Here is a 26,177-nt window from a genome sequence, read left to right as displayed (position 1 = left end):
TCCCAGTCAGGGATCAATGTCTCTATTGCACTATGCAAACATGCAGTAAAGCCACAGGGCTGGATGCACAAAAGAAATTGATGCCTAAGTCCATGTTTTAGGCACCTAAGTCCCAATTTTGGGATCACTGCAAAGCACAAAACTCCTGTCAAAGCCCTGCAGACACCTAAATTCACTTGGCCTCTAAGTTTTCAAGGAGAAAGTTCCCTAGGGCCCTATGTTTCTGCCTCAGAGAATGCACACTGCCACCTAATTCTAGGTATCCAAACACCTGTCTTCCACCTAAGTCCCAGAGTGATTGACAAACCAAGGGAAGATAGGCCTTTGGCTGCCTAACTCACGTGCAGGTCCTGATCCGGCAGGTGTGCTCGGAGGCCACCTATCAGATTGGTTCCCATTCAAAATCTGGTCAGAGGAGGTGATGCTCACCTTATAACTTTTAGCCCAGTGGTTCATAGTAGTCTCCCAAGAGGTGAGAGACCCACTGTTCAAGTACTACACTTTAATTATAGTAAAAAAAAAAAAAAGAGTAATTAACAATCAATGTGGAAGGTGCCATCTGGTGACACAAACAAACATTGAAAGGATCCATTTTCCTGTTAAAACTAAGCAAGGTGAATACCAAGGTACTCACGATTTGGAAGAGAACCAAGATGAGACTTTTAATCCAATCCCAATAAAAGTATACTAGAATCTAGCTCCGCAGACAGAATAAACAGATATGGTGCAATAATAATAAGACCTAACTCTCCTACAGCATTCCCATCTGTAACTCTCAGAGTGCTTTACAAAGGAGGTAAGTATCATTATCCCCATTACAGAGAGGCAAACTGAGGCACAATGACTTGTCCAGGGTCACTCCCAAAGCCAGTACCACAACCAGGAATAGAACCTATAACTTCTGAGTCCTAGTTCAGTGCACTATCCACTAGGCAACACTGCATCTCTCATGGTAGATGACTGTTTCAGTGCAAAACATGTCTGATACAAACAGATGTCAAGAAAGGTCAGGACAGTGTTATAATCAATAATGACAACACACTGACATGATATTCTTTGTAAGATATTATAAAGGGAACAGCAAAGATGAACTTGAGTAAAGTTTTATATAGTTTATAACCCTATGACAGACAATCTCAGTTTTGTTCAGATACCTGTCTGAAATGCTCGAAGAAAAGATTATTTACAGAAAGATAGAGAAAAAAATAAAAATACACCTTGCTTGCAACAATCATGGTTAAAAAAACCCAACATATAAGATCAGCAAGGTCATTTCAAGTTGCTATAACAGCCAGACAGCAAGAATAACTGGATTGACTTCTGCCCTGTTTATGACAGTTTGTATAAAAAAGCAAATTAACAAATAAGAAACAGAATATCTGAAAGATTTGTCAGAAAAGTAAGATATAACTTCTTACATTGCCTCTTACTCATTTCTTACTTGTTCAGTGCAGATAACGTGTTTGGTGCCGTACAAAGAAATTTTTCTCTCATCCTTGAGAGAAGACATAAAGAATGTCAAAAAAGCTTTTAAAAACAGCATCAGACCAGCAGGCACAATTAAATTAAGAATAATCTTTTAAACAGCCTACTAAATACTGAAGATCTTATAACCTTCTATAGGGAAATATTCTAAAAATGCCGGCCAATTATTTATTTTTCCCTTGCTTATAAAAATATTTCTTCATATTATAATATTTGGCTTTTGGCAATCACTAATTGGCAGGCATTTTCAAAATATTTTTCTATTGGAGGTTAACCTTGGACTGCCTTTCCTCCACAAGCAGCAAATTAGTTAAAATTTCTTGTGGCATGTGTGTGTATATTCACACATATATGTGTATACATTTTAATAAAATGTCTGATAAAATGTGTGTACAATGTAAAATTACAATGGTGTTAAAAGAACATAATTTAGATTGCAGAGTCAAGCTCTTGAAAGTTAAATAATTCCCAGGCAACCTGAATTCTGTCTCCTTTTGCTTTAAGATAGCTTTAAATAAATGATCGCATACAATCAGGACATATGCCTCATTCAGTGCACGGGATGATGATCCTCAGGAAAGGAGGCTATTTAACAATTCTTTTTATCCTCATCATTCAATATGTGGCCCGATCTGATCCCTTATGTACTGAATGCCATCCAAACCCTGAATACAAAATTATTAATTTCCTTGCAGTCTCTTCTTTGAAACCCACAGTGACTGCATGTATAACCAACATTAATGAATGCATTTTCACAACTTGCCTAGGAGATAAATTATTATTATCCCACCCTCCAGATATCTTAAATGATTTGCTCAAGGTCACACAATGAAACAGTGGCAAAGCCATGGTTAGAACTCAGTCGCCTGACTCCCATCCATGTGCTCCAGACTATACTGCCTGACTGAGAATAGTACTGAGCATTCACATTTCCCATTGACTTCACCTGCAGTTAGATTGTCAGGCCCCAGATGCCTCAAGTCAGGTGCACAGGAAATGAGGAATCCACACTCAGTGACCACCTGTCAAAATTTTAGCTAAAATGACTTGCTTAGCATCACACAGGAAGGAAGTCTGTGGCAGAAATAGAGACAGAAGTTAATTCTCCTGCATATGGCTCATTGGGGATGGAGTTCTAGATCTCTCTCAATACAAATTTCTTACTATTTTTCTCTCTTTAGAGACAGATTTAAAATGTGTTTCCTTCTCTGGCTGAACTGCAGCCACTGGGAGCTGCGGGGGGCCGTGCCTGCGGATGGTCAATGTAAATAAAATGTCTCACGACCCCATGATGGGCCACATGCTGAAGGTTGCCGACCCCTGCGCTAGTTTTGTTTTATATATTATATACATCTAAAGCCTTCTTTACAACCGTTTTTTTTTTCCTTTAGGAAACTGTTAAAACTTTGACAGCATTTAAAAAGTGGGTGAAAAACAGCGTTCTTATCTACTGTTTTACATACGCTGTTTTTTCCTTTTAAGTTAGCATGTGTGTGTCTGTGTGTTTTGTATAAAGTTAAAGATTTCATTATGAAAGTTTTTCTCTAGCAACACTTTAAAAATACTGTTTTTTAAAAGATGTATGTGTTATCTGTTGTTGTTGTTTTTTTCATTTAAACAAGGGGGAGGGATAGCTCAGTGGTTTGAGCATTGGCCTGCTAAATCCAAGGTTGTAAGTTCAATCCTTAAGGGGGCCACTTAGGGATCTGGGGCAAAATCAGTACTTGGACCTGCTAGTGAATCCAGGGGGCTGGACTCAATGACCTTTCAAGGTCCCTTCCAGTTATAGCAGATAGGATATCTCCATTAATTTATTTTATTTAAGCCAAATAATTATTCTTGTTAAACTCTGAGATTAGAACAAGAAGCAATGGGCTCAAATTACAGCAAAGGAGGTTTAGGTTGGTCATTAGGAAAAACTTCCTAGCTGTCAGGGTAGTTAAGCACTGAATATAAAATGTCGAGAGAGGTTGTGGAATCTCTGTATTTGGAGATTTTTAAGAGCAGGTTAGACAAACACCTATCAGGGATGGTCTAGATAATACTTAGTCCTGCCAGGAGTTCAGGGGACTGAACTAGAAGATGTCTGGAGGTCCCATCCAATCCTATGATTCTATGATCCTATTAAAAGTGCACATGACTGGACAGGACTCGAAGGGTGGGACAAATGCAAAAACGGGTGTGTGGAAACCTGTCAAAAATACATGGTGATCATCCCTATCAAGGGTATTACTAGTAGCCCTTATTTTTTTTCTCTTTTCTTTAATAAACTTCATTTTTCCTCTCTGTCTTTAATAAACCTTTTTTGCCTCTCTTTCTTTAAGAGTCCTTATTTTTCCTTAGTTTCCTTTAATTATCTTTATTTTCTTCTTTAATAACCTCCCTTATTTTTCTCTCTCTAATAATCTCCCTTCTTTTTTTCTCTCTGTCTTTAATAACCTCCCTTATTTTTTATCTCTTCTCAGAACCTGCCTTATTTTCTGAATGATCTAAAAACCTATTTTTCACATGTAAAATCACATGCACATAACCATCCCTAACATTCCCCATGAAAAAAAAAATAAAACCCCTATTTTCCCTCCAATGGCTGACCACACCAAAAAGGCATGTGACCAGATACAGAACCTGGGGACAGGATGTAAGGCAAAAAAGGGGCATGCAAACCTGTCAAAAAGACCTGGTGGTGAACCCTATCTTACTTACTTACCTTATCTTACCTACTTACTTTTATTGTCCTTTTTTACTTTTTCTTTGTCTTCAACAGTCCTCCTATGCATGTTATAAATCTCAAGAGAAAATAGTACAGTTTTGTATAATAATATGAACTAAAAATTTTCATCTCTCAAGTCAAAGAATTCTTCCACAGCCAACACCTTCATAACAAAAATTAGGTGCATTTAGTTAACCCACTTCTTTCCCTTTCAAATTACAAACCTTAATTTATCTGTTCCGGCTTTGTATCTTGAGATTCGAGCCATCGATAGAGGAACTGATAGGGTGTCTAGCCAGCGCTTCTCATATTTTGGTTCATTAGCTATGGGTGAGGAGGGCGATGATGGAGCCTGTAGAGAATAAATGAGAATCCGTAAGCACAGTCTATCAGATCATACAATGCAGAAAGCATGGAAATGCATCTGTGGCAGTGTGCTCTTTAAAAACTAGTAACATATAGTAATATAATTGTTAAAAAACAGAGTTTAGGAGAGAAATTAAAATAAGAATTTATGTGAAAACAAAACAGAAATCTTGGTGCTCTGCCTGTGTTTTGATTTTATTATTTGTGTGATGTAAAATCCATTTATGTTTTAATTAAAATGTAAAGCCCACTTCTAATTGATGATGCAAATACATTCATTTTAATGTCAGTGATTACAACATAAAATCACTCCAGGATAGAACTTTATTTGGAATGTATTTGTGCTTTCCTTTAAATATCCATATACAATTGTCAAGAAAAAAATAGTGCATAAAATATATTGAAGTAAGGCCTACTGCAATCATGCAACAAATTCTGCATATACTGATATATTGTGACATTTACCCATGCCTTCATTTAGCCACAGATTTGAACATTCTGAATCACATGTTATACCTAAGGCAGGAAAAATCCATATATGGACTAGTAAACTTTGTGAGTTTCAATTTTAGAGTTTTGCTCAAAACCATTACTTTGGGCATTTTCTCTCCCTGAAGAATTGGATACATGGATCCTGGGATACCTGCAAAAGGCAGGATCCTCAACATTATAACAGCAACATGTGATGTGCATCAAAGATGTTCCAGATTTTTGAGGATCTGGGTGAAGTGGAAATTATTGTTGATCTACTGATTTGGGGTGAAAATTATCAGCACCCCAGCATTCCAAAGGAAACCTTAAATTAAACAGGATCAAATGCCAGCTAAAAACTGAATTATATTAATAATTTAGGACACACATTCAATAACAAAGGAGCTCAAATCAAACCTAAGAAAGGAGGTTTTACAGAGACTCATGAACACGTTAACATATCTAATTCCTAATTTATCACAATGAAATCCTTCATTTGAAATACTGCATGAAGATACTACAGAATGGAACAGGAATGATTAAAAAAAGAATTATTTGGGGAATTAAAAAAGTTGTCACATAAGCACAAGTACTGAAACATTTTGAAATTTAAGAAAAGGCTCAACATTTCAGTTGATACAAGATCACATGAATTGTGAACTGTTCTTCTGCAAAATGATGTCCCTGAGGTATATACTTCTGTAGTACTCACTAAAACACAATAAAACTGAGCTCAGATTGAGAAAGAAAAGGTGGCAATTGGTTTCGGTTGTTAGTGATTTCATGAATATGGTTATGAACAGCAATCAGTTGAAGCACAAACAAACTAGAAACTTTTGGAAACCATTGTTTGAAGCACCACTTAGATTTCATAAAATGATCACGAAAACTGAAAAAGCACTTAATAAATGTGAAATACAGAACCAGCAAGAGGCTTCTTACAAAGCACCAAAAAATAGTGGAAGTTATCTAAGGTACTTACTATAATATTGAATATTTCACAGTTTTTATTTATCTTCACCAGACCCTGCTGGGGGAGAGCAATGCTATTACAAAGAGGAGAAAATGTGGCATGGCGACACTAAGTCACTTGCTGAAGGTCATATCGAAAATTTGTGGCAGAGCAGGGAATTGAACCCAGATCTCCCAAATCCCAGGTTATTTACAGAAGAGCTTCAAGAAGACAATTTTGATGTAAATATGATTCAAGTTTCTAAACTAAGATCAAACAGGAAACAAAATGACCCAGCCTGAGCATTGCCAACACTAAGCATTCATTAGTCAGATTCCCAAAAAACTAAATAAGAAAAAATAAACACACCTTAAAATTCATGACTCTTTAAAAAAGTAATACACTCTGGGTTATTTTTATTTGTGTCTGCTTTTTGAGCTTTTAGTCTTCACATTTTTCAAGCTTTTCTCTACAATCAGCAGGGCTAAACACTTATTTTTTTTTTTTTAAATCAAAGCTGTATTCTCACGTAATAACAGGCACCTTAGGAGACAAGGGTTTAAGAAGAACACCAATTACCATGGGACTAATAATAAAATTGATTGGGTGGACAACACTGCAACCTACAGCAGCTTTTAGATTGTAAAACTCTTTGGGGAAGGGAATGTCATTTACTTATTTGTATACAGCGCCTAGCATAATGGGGTTCTGGCACGAGTGCTACTGCAGCATGCATATTAAATAAACATACTAATAATACTATCTTTAGATAGTAATTCTAGATGACTATCCAATATAAAAACTATGCATCCTGCCAGCATAAAAAATGTACTGGGACCACTGGGATGCAATTGCTACATAGATTGGGATTCCGTATAAATGATATTGTGACATATCTCAGTCCAAGATTGGAAATGCTAACTATAATTCACTGTATCCATTTGGACATTGAGAAATGTAAGAATAAAGTAAAAAGTCTACTGTGGCTAAGTCTGACTGATGTCTAGTGTAAAATGTGAAATAAATACAGGAAACAGAATGGAAAAGAAACACTGAAACCACATGAAATTCCCAATCACCTTGGTACAAGATTGGAACAGAACTATTTGAATTAAACAACAATGTTTACAGTAAGTTCTTTATGGACTACTACTTGGGTTTACACATCAGTGTTGTGGCGACACATAAATTAATTTACTCACCATGAGATTCCAGCTGAATTATTAACAGAACTCACAACTCACAAGTGGCTCACTCAGGCAATTTTCTTTAATATGTCAGGCATTCCTCATCAAGACCTTGTTATGCGCCAGAGATGTCAGTTGATAGAGTAGAGAACTTGATTTAAGCAAAACCATGGTAGATTCAAAGGATCTACGTTTTTCATTGTTAGACTAGCCACCTCCCAATGCTTCATTAGGTTCACCAATTCAATCAGAAGGAAAAAAAATATCTTTATAATAGGATCTTTACTTGAGTCAAGGACAATTAACCTTTAAATTAAGAAACTAAAATAGAAGAAATACTACAACAAAATATTAAACAATTACTCTAATTGCAAATGGGAGAGACTGTTAAATTCTAAACTGAAAGTGAAGGCAGATTTGCCAAAATAACAGTTGAACCATCTACACACAGATTGTAACAATCCCAAAATGATGACATCTAAACAAAACCAAAGAGAACATTGGCTCTCTCTTTCATGAGGACATTCAGGATGACAGAAAGAACAGATGTCAACTCATTGACAATGAAAAACACCAAGAGAAGTAAACAGAGTCTATGGTTGTTGGATCCACTTGAGCAGTGGAACAAATTATTCTTTTTGTTAACTGGCTGTATTAGCTTTATGATGGCTATTACTGATTTATTTGCATTTAATTATTTTAAATGTGGGGGTTGGGAGAAGAAGATGCAACAGTAACCACTGGAGTAAGTGGATACAGACTCCTGCCATGTGGTAGGATATGATCATTTGTAACTATGCACATGACCAAAGATGTCACACCTTTGTTACACTTTTAGCTGCCTTGGCTTCTCTCTGCCCCATAATAAATCTGGTTACTTCTGGGCCCATGCCGTTGTGTAATTCTGACCAGCGGCTCCACCTCCACACATCATTCTGCTCAGGCAGGAATGGCTGCCATGTAGCAAGAACTACAAACATAGATTGTGTGGGGAGCATTTGAGAGAGAACAGCAGCTTCCTGGACTGGACTGTCTGTGTGGAGACTCTGTAGCATATAGAACTAGAAAGAGAATGCAAAGGAGCCACAGTAGTCCCCATTCCATGGGTTTACTTACTAACAGGCCACATTTTATAACCCAACACACACTGTAGTGGAGGATAGAAAGCATCCCTCTATATTTTTCAGAAAGTATATTTTATTTCCTAAGAAAATTGTGCAGACATATTAAGATCCCCTAATACATATTGTGTTCTTCAAGCATATTTTACCTTGTTAAACAAAAGAAAAGGAATGGAGAATGCCATCATGTTTAGAAGGCCCATGATGGCTTCACTGGGCTATTTACACAATTTGGAAAACTCAGAATAAGATATTTACTTACCACTGGACTGTGCACATTGCATATAGCCATAGCATATTCTCTGCATAGCATAGCTCTCTGGCATGTAGGGGGTGTGCACAAACTACTACACACACATGGCTGCCTGCTCTGCAGGGGCTCCATGCCTTTCCATGCACCCTCAGGAAGCAGGGAGAAATGAGCAAAAGGTTTGGTATCTGATTAGAAATAACTGTCAGACCATAACCGGTAACTGGTTAAAAGATAGGAAACAAAGGGTAGGAGTAAATGGACTGTTTTCAGAATGAAGAGAGGTAAATGGTGTGCCCCAAGGGTGTGTCCTGGAATCAGTGCTGTTCAACATATTCATGAATGATCTGGAAAAAGGGGTAAACAGTGAGGTGGCAAAATTTGCAGATGATTCAAAACTATTCAAGATAGTTAAGCCCAAAGCAGACTGCGAAGAATTACAAAGGGATCTCAGAAAACTGGGTAACTGGACATCAAAATGGCAGATGAAATTCAATATTGATAAATGCAAAGTAATGCACATTGGAAAACATAATCCCAACTATACATATAAAATCAGGGGGGCTAAATAAGCTGTTAATCCTCAAGAAAGAGATCTTGGAGTCATTGTGAATAGTTCTCTGAAAACATCCACTCAATGTGCAGTTGCAGTCAAAAAAAGTAACAAAATATTGGGAATCATTAAGAAAGGGATAGATAATAAGACAGAAAATAATATATTGCCTCTACATAAATCCATGGTACGCCCACATCTTGAACACTGAGTGCAGATGTGGTTGCCCCATCTTAAAAAAGATATATTGGAATTAGAAAAGGTACAGAAAAGGGCAACAAAAATGATTAGGGGTATGGAACAGCTTCCATATGAAGAGAGATTAATAAGACAGGGACTTTTCAGCTTGGAAAAGAGATGACTAATGGGGTGGTCACCCCGCTTTGGCCCTGAAGGGGTTAAAACAGGCCTGGGAAAGGGTTGCCCCGGGGAGCCAATAGGGCAGGGTGATTGGGAAGGCAGCCACAGCTGGGACCATGCCCAATTAGGAAACAGATGGCCCTATAAAAGGACTGTGAGCCAGGCGCTAAGTTGCTCTCTCTCTCCAGCCTTGGAGGGAGAAGGACTGGGCTGCTTGGGAGCTCAGGGTACAGGGAATGGAGCAGGGCTGGGAAAAGGCAGGAGGAGCTGGGGAGCTCCAGCCCGGTAAATCCCTAAGCTGTGGGCCTTGCTAAAAGGGCCAAAAAAGGTACTGGGGTTGCAGAGGCAGCAATCCAGAGATAGGTAGAGGCAGCTGGTCCAACCTCCTTGCTGATGATGAGTGGCCATGACAGACTGCAGTCTGCCCCAGTGAATGGGGGCTAGATGATGACTGGCAGTAGCCACTGAGGCAAGGTGGGGGAGACCCAGAGTGTGGGGTACTGCTGGGGCAGAACCCTGAGGTAAAGGGACACTGGGGTTTGGGAGGGACATAGGGGCCTGAGACAGGTGAGACAATGGACAGTAGGAGGTGCTCTGTATGCTGGAGGGCTAATTTCCAGGATAAGGAGCAGGAGGTGCTGCATTGGTGAGTCTTGCTTCACTACAGGGGGATATGATAGGTTTATAAAAACATGATGGGTGTTGAGAAAGTAAATAAAGAAGTGTTATTTACCCCTTTTCATAACACAAGAACTAGGAGTCATCAAATAAAATTAATAGACAGCAGATTTAAAACAAGCAAAAGGAAGTGTTTCTTCATACAACACAGTCAACCTGTGGGACTATTTGCCAGAGGATGTTGTGAAGGCCAAGACTATAACAAGGTTCAAAAAAGAACTAGATAAATTTATGGAGGCTAGATCCATCAACAGCTATTAGTGAGGATGGGCAGGGATGCAAAAGCATTCCCTGAAGAGTCCCTAGCCTGTTTGCCAGAAGCTGGGAATGGGTGACAGGGGATGGATCACTTCATGATTACCTATTCTGTTCATTCCCTTTGAAGCACCTGGCATTGGCCGCTCTTGGAAGCCAGGATACTGGGCTAGATGGAATATTGGAGTGACCAGTATGATCATTCTTACATTCTTAACCAGATCAGGGTTTTGGTCTAGGCTCATCTCCAATTTTATCTGGAGAATTTTGGAAATTGCATGTGAAAGCAGAAGTGATGTGGGTGACTGGACTGGAGAGACTTTCAAAAGCTTGCAGCTATTCAAATTTTATTAGAACCAGCTTCTGATTATTCTCATTTTTTCTAAATGAGAAAAAAATACACGTAATACAGAATAACTTCTATAAGTATTTTATATAGCTACTTTTATAAGTTTGGGATTTTCTATAATGCTTAGCATTGGTTTAGCCCAGTTCCCATTGAAGTGAATGGTAAAAAGCCCTTTGACTTCAGCAGAAGCAGTTAGGCCAACATTGATTGCTTTTGAAAATTATTTAAGTTTTGTTATTGTTGTTGAGAATTTACAGCTCATCAAAGATGCTGATTCGACAACCCAGAAAATCAGTCTGCATTTAACTTTATTGTAAGCCTTTCCACACTACCTCTCCAAGAGCTTCAAAAATTGGCTCTCTAGGGACCATCTCTGGGATAAGATGATAATTTATACTCCATATTCATTTCACACCTTAGTCTTTCTCTTTCTGACGAGAGTGTCGATTAATGCCAATTTATTTCTAATATCTGTCCATTAGGAATTGGACTGAATTCAGAAATCTCATTTCAGACAGAACACTGAACAAGCATCTGCTTGTAACGACATCTAGTGACCACCCACTCAGGACAGACTTCAACTGGTGAGGAGAATTTAGGAGACAACTTCTGTAAAATTTTGAAACCTATTCTACAATAACTCATTGGGGTCAAGCACCAAGTTCTCTGATAAGTAGCAGAACTAATCAGACATGCTTCCACGGTGATGCTTTCACAGTGAACCTGGGGAGAAACAAAACATGAGATTGATGGAAGCTCACAACTTTTCATGTTCTTGTGACAAGTGATCTGCAGAGCTTGGGCAACTTTTTTTTTTAATTGTCATTGGCCCGTGTAAGGAAAATATCATGTCTAGGGAGATAAATAACATTTTGAATCTTCTCCAGTAATGTAATTTACAGCTTCAATTAGGGATGCCCCTTGACAGCCATAGCACAGTGTTCAAGGTTAACATCTCAAATGTTTATTTTTATCAAATGGAATCTGGAAATGATAGGCTAAGCCAAAATTATAACTACATGTTATGATCTAATTTTTGAAGAGTCATATTCACATAGCTGCACTGAAACCTGTTTGGAATCAGATTTGCCTCCTAAAACTTTTGTTGGAATAAGGTTTATATATTTTTATTATATTTTCATAAAATGAAAAACAAATATTAAGGGTGTGATCCTGCACTCTTTGCTTACCATAAACTCTGACTTCAAGTTGGCCATATTTGACTTCAGTGGGTATTTTGGGAATATAAGGAAGGCAGAATTGAGGATTGGGTCCTTCAGTAGTTAACATATTTTAACACTGAAACTTTCTCCATAAGAATGAAAAATTGTGAAAATATAGGAAATGCAAAATTGTTTGATTTTTCTAAGTAAATCTAAAATTCTTAAATTTACTTTTTTAATATCCTATATAATCAGCTTGAAATTAGGTTGATGATTATTAGTTGTTTCTGGCAAGTGTTGTGCTAGGTACTGTACAAACACAGAACGGTTCCTGGTCCAAAGATTGTATGTATTGAGAGGCAAAACAAACAGGCAGAGAGAAAGGGGATCAGCAAACAAGTAAAATAATTAGTGTGTCCATTTGTTACAAGAGAATTGTATTGGTTACTACACATGCTGCATTATGTATCAATACACACCTGTTCTCTATATAAAGTATGCATTCCTACAGTGGGTCTGAATGTAGCGCCCTCATTAGCATAACTAATGTCAATAACCTTAATGAGGCTTCCTGCACTAGTAAGAGCTCACCAAAAGGAGTAAAGGGTTCCACAATGAGGCCTATTACTTATAAGAGACATAGGGTGGATGTCCACCGCCTAGTGGGCCATGGATGTAGCAGAGGTTTCACAATACCAGGTTGAGAGGTGCGGGAAATGATGTGGGAAGATTGCATTAGGGATCCACAATACATGCATGCCTAAGATCACAACTCCACAGGAGTTCCCTGTACCTTGCAGATGGGATTTTTCATGGTGAGGCAACTAGAGGAGGGGCAGCATCAGTGGATCCATTACTGAAGGATCCATCAACCATTTCTCTCCCATGGTAATGGACTCCACCAGCTGCAACACCTGCTGAAGTCCTGGACTGCAGTAACAGTTATGAGTAAGGCTGCAAGACTGTCATGGAGGTCAGATTCCATGTCTTTCCATGACCTCCGTGACTTCTGCAGCAGCAGTTTGGATGTGTGGGAGGGGGCTCGGGGCTAGGGGTAGGGGGGTGGAGGTGTGGGGGGTGCTTACCTCAGGGTGGGAGGCTCCCTGGCTTGGCTCCCTGCAGCTCCTAAGTGGTGGAGAGGCCGGGGGGATGTGCTGCAGCTGGCGCTTGTGGCAGGAGTAGCGGAAACCCTGAACTGGCCCCTCCGCCGCCTAGGAGCTGGAGGGATGTGGAGCCAGGTAGGAAGCCCCTGACAGCTGCTCAGCCCCCACAGGGGGCCTGGGCCACCTCACCCAGCACCCATAGTGTCTCCAGACCACCCCCCGCCCAAGTTTTAGTCAAGGTGAGTATTTTTAGTAGAAGTCATGGACAGCTCAGGGGCCTGTGAATTTTTGTTTATGGCCTGGGACCTGTCCATGACTTTTACTAAAAATACCTGTGACTAAAATGTAGCCTTAGTCATGAATAGTGGCTTAAAGTGGGTGCAAGGAAGGGAAATTAGATCTCTCCTTTCCCCACAGCACTACAGCTTTTCCCAGCCATGCAGCCTAATAATTATGCTGAGTAATGGGGATAGGATTTAATCCTTTCTCATTATTTCATCATTTTCAATAAATAGCTATTTTATTTCATTTCAAGCAGCATTTGTTGTTTCAAGAGAGAACATTCTTACACGAGATACTCCAATCTGTCAGTGCCATACCATAGAGCTCCACTTCCAGGAGAAAATATAGAGAAACCAAAGCAGAGAAACTAGAAGAAAGAGGAAAGACTAATACTAAAGAAAATCAAGAACATGGTTCATTGTCGTCATCTTACCTCCCCAATAGGACATTTCCAAGCCTTCTGCCACCTTTCCAGGGCCAGAATCCAGGTGTCAACATTTTTTTAAAATAAATGTAATAAATTCATCTCACATTGTTCTGTTAGTGCTAAGTTACCTTGTAATTTATGGGTTAAATGTTATATTAAATTTATTATCTGACTGGAATTTATTTCCTGAGTTATTTACAAACAGCTGAAAAGCAAGAGACATCAAGCTAACTTCTCCATCTAAGCTGACTTCCCCAAAACAGGTAATTGTACAGACTCGGGTCTTCTTTCCTGGAATTCTCTAAATGTCTCAATTACTATAAACTTTCAATGCTGATCACAACTAGCACTGAAGCGCTTACAAGACATCTTTGACTCTCCAAGATACTGTTTCTTGTGATCAATAAAGTATTTGATTTTGGAGCTATCTGACATGAATGGTAAAACTACATGGCTCCAACTAACTTCAGAAGGTCATAAGAACATAATCAGAAAGATACTTAAATAAAATAAAGGGCAAAATGGTAATATAAAATCTTTTGAAAACAGTCTGTATGTCAAGGATGTGAGAACAGAAGGGAGTCCAGATTCTGCTAATTCTAAGAGTGTGGATTACATGTTAAAATGGATCTCTGGTATGTTAAGTACACAGTGACTTTTTGTTATCTTAAATGCACAGTAACTTTCAGGGCCTGTTTGGCTTGATTCATAAAGGTTTTCTTGTTAAATAAACTAGCTGAGAAGAGAGAAATCTACAAAGATACAATCATTTCCTCCACTTTGAATCTTCTAAATTAAATTATTTCAATGCCCAATAAAGTTACAGATTTGTTGTAGGGGGACAGGGTGCACTTTTGTCTTTGAACATTCTGGTTTCAATCTGTCCCCAGTAAAGTCAATGGGATTTTTGACATTTGACTTAATATGAGCAGGATGTAACCCCCACTAACTTGCCTTTAAAAGTTCTAAATTTTTTGGAAATTATGGGCCAGATATTCAAAACAGTGTCTAAATCTCTTTGTAATTTAATGAATTTATAAACCAGGTTGAAATCCTCTAGAAAAATTGTCCCACTGACAGGTGTAAGTAATTGTGAAGGGAGGTAGAATATTTCTAGTAGAGCCCATCGAATACATTGTCAGAAAATTTCAGCCTTGCTAAAGTTTTTCCTTCTATAAATTGATAAAAGCTTTCCTGGAAGGCTGCTCAGGCTGAGCTACCTGAATCTGCCTCCAGCTTTGGGGCTGGAGCGGCAGAGATCCTGGGCACTCAGTCTTTTAGCTTATCCTCCAGCTTTAGGACCTGAATACCTGGGCTTTCTACTCGGGCCCCAGAGATGGGGGAGAAGCTGAGCAGGTGGGTTTGCTTTCTCATCAGCACCTGGACAGGAAAGCTCTAGTAAAATTGACCAAAGCTTTCCAGGGGGGATGCTGATGCTGATTCTCTGCCTGCCTGGCTCTCAGCCTCCCTCACTTGACAATTTCACAACTTTGAGTCAATTTCATTTGAGGGGCAGGGCAGCTGGGAAGCAAAAAAAATCCATGTAGATTCTCCTGAAATTGATTTTTTTTTTTTTTAAAACCCTGCTCATGAAAAATGGTTCTGACATTTCATTCCTATTTGGGGTAAACAATTTTTCCAAAAACTCAATTTTTTTGTGGGAAAAAATTTCCATTTTCTGGATGGTTCTTGTGCTGAGCAAAGGGAGCAGCTGGGAGTGGGGATGCAGCACTAATTAGCATATCTTTCATTTTTAAAATATATTATGCAAATTATTTATAAGTGTTCATTAGAGACTCAGAAGGCATTGTCTTTTGTTGTTGTTTGCTTGTTTTTTTAATTTGTTTGGAATTTGGAATCCAAATCTAATTAGCCACCACTCTCATGGAAGTTAATCCGAATTCATTCTTCTGATGCGTTCCTTAAGACCTTGATTTAAAAAGAAGCACTTAAGCCTGTTCTTGTCTCTCCTTATTTATGAAAGCACTTACATTCATGCTTAGCTATATGCATGTTCTTAAGAACAAATTTGCTTTCTTGAATTGAGTCCTAAGAGGTTTTTGTGATTTTTCTCTTATCTCCCTCCCTCCCCACCAATTTATATAAATCCATTGGAGTTTTGCCTTCTTAAGAGCTATAAGATCAAGCCCTGTATTGGCTGAAGATCTGCTGAACTGATTTACATCAGAAACATAAACAATATTTTTAAGGGGGAAAGTGCATATCGTATATAACTATTTTATCATTAAACATGTATAGTTAACCTTGGCAAAACGTACTTGTAAAAGAAGACATCTCACTGAGTGTCTTTAACTGAATGTTCAACTCAATTTCTCTCAGATATCCCTCACAATTTAGTGCTAAAATGAATTGTTGGGGTGTTTTTTCTAGAATGCATTGAAATGACTGTGTTCTATAATGCCTGGTCGTAACTGTTCCTGACTTGCATTCATTAAGTAGTATATATGTATATTTTAAAACTATATGGAATTGAATAATTTTACATGACGAAAATTATTTATGAAGGCACAAGTTACAAATTATAGATTAAAAAACCCACTTTAGATAACTTAAGCTGAAAGACTTAAAATCGTATTTACTTTTCACTGTTTATGCTGTTATATTACATTTTGCATTTCTCTCAGATGGAATAATAATAGATTAGTGTTTCATATTTGTTTGTATTTAATTTCACTTTCCAGTTTTTCTGTAGTACCACAATGCCAATGTGTGTTTAGCAAGCACTACAGGAATTTTATTTTTAACCTGCTTGTAAAGGAATTTAAAAAAATGGAAAAAATTCATTTATTCTTAGGTTTAGTTAAAGCTTAGTTTTCTCAAATTCAAATTGAGGCCATGTTGACCTGATATGTCCCTTCATACTGTTTTTTCCCCTCATTTTGAAGTTTAATTATTTGGGAGTCACTTATTCTGCTATGGTACAAAAATATTTTTTTTGGGGGGGGGGGGGGTTAATACTTAATTCTGATGATATACACCATCTGGCTCCTGAAACTTTCCTCCATTTTTCAGGCCAATACAATATTTACATTGCATTCTCCCCTTAAGAAGAAAGTGGAAAAAAGTAGCAATGCAAGTTTTACTCAAATTCTATACGGGTTCTTATACTACACTCATCACCATAGTAGTGGAGTGCTTTCCAGTAATGCTTTAAGCAATATGACTATCAACTGTCACATGTTATTTGTTTGCTAATCCTCACCCCAGGGGAAGAAGTCTGCAGTAGAGTATTTTGTTTTGTAAGACATTTAAAAAAAAAACAACCACCATATAGCATATATGCATATAGCACCTGTCATAACTATAAAGGGAAGGGTAACCGCTCTCCTGTGTACAGTACTATAAAATCCCTCCTGGCCAGAGACTCCAAAATCCTTTTACCTGTAAAGGGTTAAGAAGCTCAGGTAACCTGGCTGACACCTGACCCAAAGGACCAATAAGGGGACAAGATACTTTCAAATCTTGGGGGGGGAAGTCTTTTGTTTGTGCTCTTTGTTTTGGGGGGTTGTTCGCTCTTGGGACTAAGAGGGACCAGACATCAATCCAGGCTCTCCATATCTTTCTGAACAAGTCTCTCATATTTCAGACTTGTAAGTAAACAGCCAGGCACAGCGTATTAGTTTACCTTTGTTTTCTCAACTTGTAAATGTACCTTTTACTAGGGTCTTTACCTCTGTTTGCTGTAATTTTGAACCTAAGGCTAGAGGGGATTCCTCTGGCCTCTTTAAGTTTGATTACCCTGTAAAGTTATTTTCCATCCTGATTTTACAGAGATGATTTTTACCTTTTTCTTTAATTAAAAGCGTTCTTTTTAAGAACCTGATTGATTTTTCCTTGTGTTTAGATCTAAGGGGGTTGGATCTTGATCCACCAGGAGTTGGTGGGAGGAAGGAGGGGGGATGGTTAATTTCTCCTTGCTTTAAGATCCAAGGGGTTTGGATCTGTATTCACCAGGGAATTGGAGAAGAGTTTCTCAAGGCTACCCAGGGAAGGGAATTAGCATCGAGAGTGGTGGCAGCGGATCAGATCTAAGCTGGTAGTTAAGCTTAGAAGTTTTCATGCAGGCCCCTACATTTGTACCCTAAAGTTCAGAGTGGGGAAGCAGCCTTGACAGCACCGTGTGTGTGTATACATACACAGACACACAGGTATGTGTTTGCTAGAAAGGTAAGGTCAAAGGAAAAGAAGTGGTCAAGTTCATGATGGTCCTTGATTCATAAGGGAGTTCATTCCATAGTGACAGACTGGCCCTTGTAAAGTTCTATTTTCGACACAGACCAACTTTACCCTTATTGTAGAGTGTGTGTTTATTGTGCCAGAAGAGCAAAGCTGTCAACCCTGGACTTCCCAGAGAGTTAGGCAATCTTTTAGCTAAGCCATGGAGTGACTTTAAAATAAGGGTTAAGACCTTGAACTTGGTTCGGTGTTCTATAGGAAGCTAGTGTAGAGAGCACAGGACAGGTTTCATGTGCTCATATTACCCCATGTTACTGAGATGTGCTGTTGAGTTCCATACCAGTTGGAGTTTCATAAGTGCAGAATTCAGAGTATCAGCCGTGTTAGTCTGTATCCTCAAAAAGAAGAGGACTACTTGTGGCATCTTAGACAAATTTATGCTTATGCTCAAATTTTGTTAGTCTCTAAGGTGCCACAAGTACTCCCCTTCTTTTTATAAGTGTAGAAGGCTTCATGCCCAGATATACTGCATTGTTGTAATCCAGCCAAGTGGTGAAGACATAACTGAGGGCAGGTCATCGTCCACCAGGATGGGGCAGTCTTCTTGCCAACATAAAGCATTACTTCCAGATATTATGTGAGAGCTCAGTGTCACCAAAGAATCCAAGAATACTCCTAGATCAGACTGCATTGATCAATTGTTGGCGTGTGCCTTCAACCCAGGGTGATTGTACCATGGCTGAAAACTCTTCAAAATGCTTTCCTCTTTCTCAAGTTCAGTTTCAACCAGCTGTTCTTCATCCATGAGCTTCTCTGATCCAAGGATTGGGCCATCTTGTTGGTAGTGGTATAGTCGTATGTGGTGAAGGATAAGTAGAACTGTGTACCATCTGCATATTGCTAGTACTTAAGTCCAACCAGTTCATGTAGTGGCTGCATGCAGATGTTGAACAGGACTGGAGAAAGAATTGATCCTTGCAGAACTCCACAAGTGCAGGGTCTAGTGGCGGAGGTGTAATTTCCCAACACTACTCATTTAAAGCATCCCTGCAGGAAGGAATCAGACCATTTTAGCTCATTACTCTGGAACCCTGCCATCTCTCATAGATGAGGCAGCAGGATAGTCAACAGTGTTGAATACCACAGAGAAGTCTAGAAGGATTAGAATGGATATCTACTCTCTGTCCATTGATAGGAGAAGCCCATCCATCAGCGTATCTTGCGCCATTTCAGTTCCATGTCCTGGTTTGGATCCATATTGTGCTAGGTTTTGAATATTAGTTTCGATTAAGTGAGCTTGAAATTGGCCTTTGGCTAGCTTCTGCATGAGCTTGCTCAGGAAATGGACGTTTGAGACTGAGCAGTAATTAGTTAGAACCAACGTATCCAAGGTGAGTTCCTTCAGTGTTGATCAGACTACTGAGTGCTTACAGGAGGAAGGGAAGATTCCTTGTCTGAATGATGCATTGGCTATTTCAGTCATGAGTGGCACCAATTGTTCATGGCTTTTTCACAAACCAGGAAGGGGTTGGAATCACAATTTGTGGATCCAGAATTTCTTGATGAGTGAATGTCAGATACCTTTGGGAACTTTAAACTACTTGAGTCCTGGGCATGGGTGGAGCTGGAGCAATATGTTCCTGGAGCCGGGGAAGGGCAGAGGGGGATGTTTGGATATATGGTGGTAACACAACAATGGAAACTGAAATAATAAATAAGTAAATAAATAAGAATTCGGGTTAAGTCCAAAAGGGGAGATGTCAATGGCATCAGACATCCATTTTCTTGGAATAAATGGTCTGTTGTTGTGATGCCACTGTTGGTTCTTACCTGCTTTATTGAGAGAGATGGAGGGGAGAAAGAAGAGAGCTCAGAACTCAGACAGTACTAAACAATAAAGTGGCCTCCTGCTCAGCAGGTGGTGCTAAAGGTTGCTGGAGCAGGGCAGGGGTTCCAGACTCCTTCAGCATCCTCATTCCTGATTGTGATTTCTGTACTGAGGGAGGTGCCACAGCCTCACTTTCACATTTTAGAAAATGTCTTTCCTTTCTGTTTCCAAATTTTCAAACAAATGGTGGTCACCCCCATTTGGCATACCCACCCCTGTGGTGGTGTGTGGGACCAGCAAGAGCTGTTTTTTGATGTTGTGGGGGGGAGGGAGGAGGGGAATGAGGAAGTCCTTTTGGCTATGTATGGCATTTAGTCTTTATTAAATATGTGATGGCAAGGTTAGCTAGTCTTGAGATAATGTATGTACAGTAGGAATGGCTTAGTATTGTTGTTTCACATTTGCTGTATGTCACTTAGAACCACAGTACATCTACGCTTAAGGTGGCATGAGGCCTACTGACAGTGCATGCTCTGCTAGCATGGGTATAAATAGCAGTGTAGACAGTGCAGCACTGCTTAGGTGCATAGAGTAGGTATAATGCCCTAATTCCTAAACCCTTGGGTATATAACCTACATGGCTCTCTAGAGGCTGAACCAGTGCCCCCCATATCTGCACAGGAATTGTTAACCTATCTGCTGCTGGAGCCTTTCCATGCCACAGTAAAATACTCCAGCAGTGGGGAATAGCTCTGGCAGCAGGAGATGCAGCTGGGGAAGGCTCGTGCAGTTCTCCATTGCCTCCCCTTGCTGGAGCCTTTCACTGCCACATGTGGCTACACACTACAGTGAGTGTAGATACAACCTGCCTTTCACTGCAACGTGTAGCTACATGTACTCTCCACATGCTGCCGGAAGTGTAGACAAGGTCTTAGAATGATTTGGGGATATTTTTATAACCACTCCTGTAGAATGACACAGATGCCTGTCTGAATTGCGGCCTATCTAGGAAAGCCTTAAGTGTGTGCTCAGTTTTGAAGTCAATGGGACTTAAACACATACTTAAGTGCTTTCCTGAATCAGGCCTATGGATATGTAGCATGTCTGGAAGAATGTCTTTCCTATCTACTGTGGATTTTGAAGGCCTTGATTAAAGTAACTAATGAAAATCACTTCACGCAAAAGCCAATTTGTGTGTTCAATACAGAAGGGGTTGACCTCAGTCTTCCATCATCTTCTGCAAATAACATACTTTTTACAAATAAATTATTTGTTAAGCCACATTTTAAAATTTAAAAAGTTAACCAAGTATATACTTGTAAAAAGTTTCTAATGGTCCTGGATCAGATAATAATGGAATGTTATAACCTCCAGAGTTCTTTAACTTTCAGTGAATTTCTGCTAAATGTATTTATTTATTTATTTATAGTTCATTTTTACCATAAACATCCAAGCTGGAGAATCATTGGCAGAAGTGGCTGCACCAGTGCCAAATACAGAGGTAAAATAACCTCTCTACTGCTATTTGAGATTCTCCTATTTACCTATCTAAGGATTGCATTAATCTTTTTGGCGAAAGCTTCACAATGGGAGCTCATGTTCAGCTGATTGTCCACCACAACCCCAAAATCTTTTTGAGAGTCACTGGTTCCAGGTAGAGTTCCCACATGTTCTAAGTATGGCCTACAATCTTTGTTCCTAGATGTATACATTTACCCATGTTAAAATACATATTGTTTACTTGCTCCCATTTTACCAAGTGATCCAAATTCCTCTGTATTAGTGATCTGTCCTCTTCATTATTTACCACCCTCCCAATATTTTGTGTGATCTGCAAACTTTATCAGTGATGATTTCATGTTTTCTTTCAGTTAATAAATAATGTTAAATAGCACAGGGTCAAGAACCAACTCCTGTGGGACCCTTCATTGATTCCCCATTTACAATTATTTGAGACTTATCAGTTAGCCAGCTTTTATTCCATTATAGTGTACCATGTTAATTTTATATCTTTCTTTTATCAAAATGTCATGTGGTACCAAGTCAACTGCCTAACAGAAGTCTAAGTGTATTACATCAACCTTACTTTTATCAACCAAATGTGTAATCTCATCCAAAAAATATCTATTTTCCATAAATCCACATTGATTAGTATTAAATATATTCCCCTCCTTTAATTTTTTTTAACTGAGTCCCATATCAGCAGCTCCATTTATCTTGCCTGGGATCGATGTCCGACTGACAGGATTATAATTACCCACTTCATCTATTTACCCTTTTAAAATATTGGCTCAACATTAGCTTTCTTCCACTCTTCTGAAACTTCCCTGGTGTACTAAAATTTAATGAAAAGCAACATTAATGGTGCAGCAAGTTCCTTGACCAGCTCTTTTAAAACTCATTGATGCACGTTATCCAGACATGCTAATTGTAAAATGTCTAATTGTAGTAGCTGTTCAACATCCCCCTGAGATACTAGTGGGATGGAAAGTGATCTTATATGTTCTTACATCTTCAACTTTCCCCCCAAAACAGAACAGAAACATTTATTGAATACTTCTGCCTTTTCTGCATGATTGTTGATAATTCTAACATTTCCATCTAGTAACAAATCAAAGTCCATTGTTAGGATTCACTGGATGAGACTTTATTCTGTTTGGATATTATAAATGTGATCAAGTCATGATCGTTTGACCCTAAGTTACTGTTCATTTTTAATTCTGTGATCAGTTCCTCTTTCTGTCACATGATGTCAAATATAGAATTCTCCCATGTTGGATGTTTTCTTTAAGCAACGTTCGCATTTCAGATCCATATGAGAGTATGTATGCAAATGTAAGTATGCAGGTTTTATAAATCTGTACTTTTGTATATTGTAGGCCTGGCTTGACATAAGTAACTTGCCTCATTTCTTAGTGCCTTGAGTAGAAAGCTGAATGGAAGATTAAGTTGACATAACAAGCAGTATGCTGGAGTCAGGATGGCTAGCTAAGAGCAGCAAGAACATCCTGGTATTATTAAACAAGCCTAAATGTAAAATAAGGTAAAGGTCAGATTATGCACGGATAGAGCATGCTGTACAGGGATTGGTTCCTGTAAAGTAACCAGCTTGTCTATGAAGTGTATAGTTAGGAACTAGTGTTGTTAGAAATATATATAAGGAAAAGTTTTGTTGCATGACTTTGTATCTGTGATGTTCATTGAATCCACCCACTGCATTTGAGTCTGATCAACTCAGTGTAGCTTTACTAATGTGCCAAATAAAGGAACTTGAGTGAATTTGGAGTCAAATTACATTTTTGGGGGACCGAGTGGGGGAACCCAACATATATAGTTCCATCTTCTTTTGGCTCCAGACCCTATGCTAGGTCCTTCGTGACTAAGGCTGCTAAAACAATTCTCTTTAGGATAGTTGGCTGACTGCCCATTTGATGACAATTTTCTGCCCAGATAGATGAAGTCATCTTCTATTTACAGTTTGGCTGGAAGCACACATGTCTTGCACCAACTTCTGGATTTTTGTTTTTGCCAAATAAAATCCTTAGCCCAAGGGCAGCTGCTTTGTGCTGGAAGCTCTCCAGTGCATCTTTGAAACTGTGTCCTGCCCAAAGAGGTCAACATTATTTGCATAATACAGGTTGGTAAAAGAAGACAAGCCCACAGTTATACCGATATTTGCTGAAATATATTCAAGGAGCTTATTCACTGTGCAACACCACAAGGCTGGGGCCAAGACACATCCCTGCTTTATCCAAGATCTAGTCTAAAATCTCCCAGACCTATGGCTTCCCTGAACTATTATGTAGATCTAGAATTAGCCTCAGGAGGATATTGTGAACACAGATGCCTCTTGTATGGCCTTTCACAAGGCAGCTCTATCAATAAAATCTAAGACTGCCTTTAGATCTATCTGGTTAAATTCATGATGGATCTCAGGTAAATGCGAGAGCAAGTATAGTGTCCATTGTAGATTGCCCAGCAGTGAAGTCCAAGTGTTCTGGGAGACATTGTTTCACAAGAAGACACGAGTCAGGTGAGTAGGACATATGTGAAGACTTCTCTAGGGGCAGGGAGCAGAGTTATTGGTCTTTAGCTACCATATCCAGTGCACTTATAGGGTGAGACAATGGTCCCTTCCTTCCACTCTGCTGGTACCTTCCCAGTAGTCCAGGCCCAGAAAAAAAGTTAGAGTAATACTACACACATGGCTCTATTGCACTTCTGAGAAGTTCAGGTGTTTTACCTATCTCATAGAACTGGAAGGGACCCTGAGAGGTCATCAAGTGCAGCACTCTTTCTTCATTAGCAGGACCAAGTACCAATTTTGCTCCAGATCCCTAACTGGTCCCCTCCAGGATTGAACTCACAACCCTGGGTTTAGCAGGCCAATGCTCAAACCACTGAGCTATCCCTCTCCCTACTGTTGGGTCTAGTAGCATGCCTGCTTCAGTTTCTTTATGGCAGAGTGAACCTCTTCCAACATAGATGCAGCTACACAAGTTTCAGGGTCAGGGACTGCGTTTCGGGGTTGCAGATGTTTTGGAGAATAGGATTAAAATTCAAAATTATCTGGAGAAATGGTCTGTTCTTGTGGCCATTTAGGTTAATTCTACATCAACCAGAAGAGTACCTAGTGCATCACATTTGTTTTTCACTGTGACATTGTGCTAGCAAGTGCTGAATTTTTATATATGTGTTGTGCCTCAAACTTAATTGAAATTGAGCAGCAAGTGCCATTTTAGCCACAAGAGGATGATGACTAGTGTTTGCTGGGGCTTCTGCACCTCTGTAGTCCCAGTATGACATTGCTATACTACAATTCTGGACTAATGCAGGGCCAGCTCATTCCTCGTCTGGTCACTGTTGGATAGTCAAGTTTCCTGATAGATATCTAAGCGCCTGAACAAACTGCCAGTAAAGGTAATGTTGTGAGAAGCACAAAAGGACAGTAATCTCAGAGTTGTCATTTATTGCTCTGGAGCAAAATGGCCTGAGAATAGCTCTGAAGCCATTTCTGGGATGACGAGGTACATCATGATGTCTCCAAGTACAGCAAGTTGCGTGTACAGCAGAATAGATGGCATCATTGCTGCCAGATGCTGATAGAATTAATCTTTAATAGCATCTGTAGCTTCTTCAGTGGGGGCGTAGACTACAGTGATGGACAGCAGCCCATAGCAATGCCTCTGGTGTATAGCAGTCAATGATAGGGTCCCAAGTTGAGTGATTTATTAAAAAGTGGTTGGAGGATGAGTGCCATCTTGTTTATATGCCTGGTTGCTCCAGAATACAGTAGACTTGCATTCACCACAAAATGTTGGCCTTTATTTATGAGTCTCACCCTGGCTATTCCAGCAACTGCAATGTTGTATCATTTCAGCTCTTGGACTAGCGAAACCTGGTAATGACCTCATTTAGGGTTAGTACATTTCAGGTGGAAAATCTGTGGATGATATAAGCATTATGGAGTTTGGCCTAAAATGTGGACCATATTTCATTGAACCCCATTGGCTCGCTATATCTCCTTGGGACAGAGGAGATGTAGAGTAGTGACTTTGTTTGGGGACACCAACCCCCTTCTCAGAAACCCTTTTGCACACAGCAGATGGTTCTGAGGTTGTAGCTCTTCCACCTTCACCACAGTTTGGGGAATAATTTCCCCTCCTCTAGATCAGCTGTTGGCCTTCACTTGTATCCCTGAGCAGGCGCCCTTATTGGATACACCTGCCCAGAGCAGGTAGTTCTCCCCCCCCCCCCCCCCGATGATATATAATATGGGTTTGAGCTAACTCTTATTTGTAAAACTGAAGCCTTCCACCCTGATCATGAATCATTATATTATCTTCAGTTTTTCAATGGATATTGCTTTGGCTGGCATTAGATGTCCATGGTCAGTAAATGCTAGTTAATGTTCGTTCACGTTGCACTTCTTTATAATTTTTTTTGTTTCTTTTATCTATGCAGTATTTACACTTTCAGAAGGTTGTTGTCTAAGGCCCTGATTCAAGAAAACTCGCATGTACTTAACTTTAACTTCAGTGGAACATAAGTGAGCATTTAATTTCTTTGCAGAATAGAGACTGGATTACTCACCTGCTCAATCAGGCCTAACTTCATAAAATGAGCACAAACAAGGTTGGTTGAAGTATTAAAAGTGGCAACGGTGAGCCAGATATTTAAAATATTAGTGGGGTAGGACTTTCAAACATGCCTAGCTCTGCTCCCACTAAAGTCAATAGTAAAACTCCCATTAACTCAGTGAATTAGACCCAGGTATCACACTTTTGAAAATCCCAACCTAGAGATTCTACATGCAATCTTACTCATTATAAAACACTTTCTAACACTGAGAATAACTAGAATATAAAATAATTTCAGAGGCAGTCGTGAAATCTCCATTACTTGAGTTATTTAAACAGATTGGGTAAGGAAATTAAAAA

At 39.2% G+C, this 26,177-nt stretch overlaps 1 protein-coding gene across 1 annotated transcript in view; it reads right to left on the bottom strand.

Annotated features, from left to right (window-relative positions):
• SNTG2 (syntrophin gamma 2) overlaps nucleotides 1-26,177 on the bottom strand; it is a 247,329-nt gene that overhangs the window by 122,184 nt on the left and 98,968 nt on the right. The window contains exon 9 of the mRNA XM_034766904.1: nucleotides 4,420-4,547. Within this exon, the coding sequence (XP_034622795.1) occupies nucleotides 4,420-4,547 (128 nt within the window). The remainder of the gene's footprint in view (nucleotides 1-4,419; nucleotides 4,548-26,177) is intronic.

The sequence above is a fragment of the Trachemys scripta genome, chromosome 3 (genome assembly GCF_013100865.1).
Source record: "Trachemys scripta elegans isolate TJP31775 chromosome 3, CAS_Tse_1.0, whole genome shotgun sequence".
Classification (NCBI taxonomy): domain Eukaryota; kingdom Metazoa; phylum Chordata; order Testudines; family Emydidae; genus Trachemys; species Trachemys scripta.
This window is presented reverse-complemented; position numbering and strand designations above follow the sequence as displayed.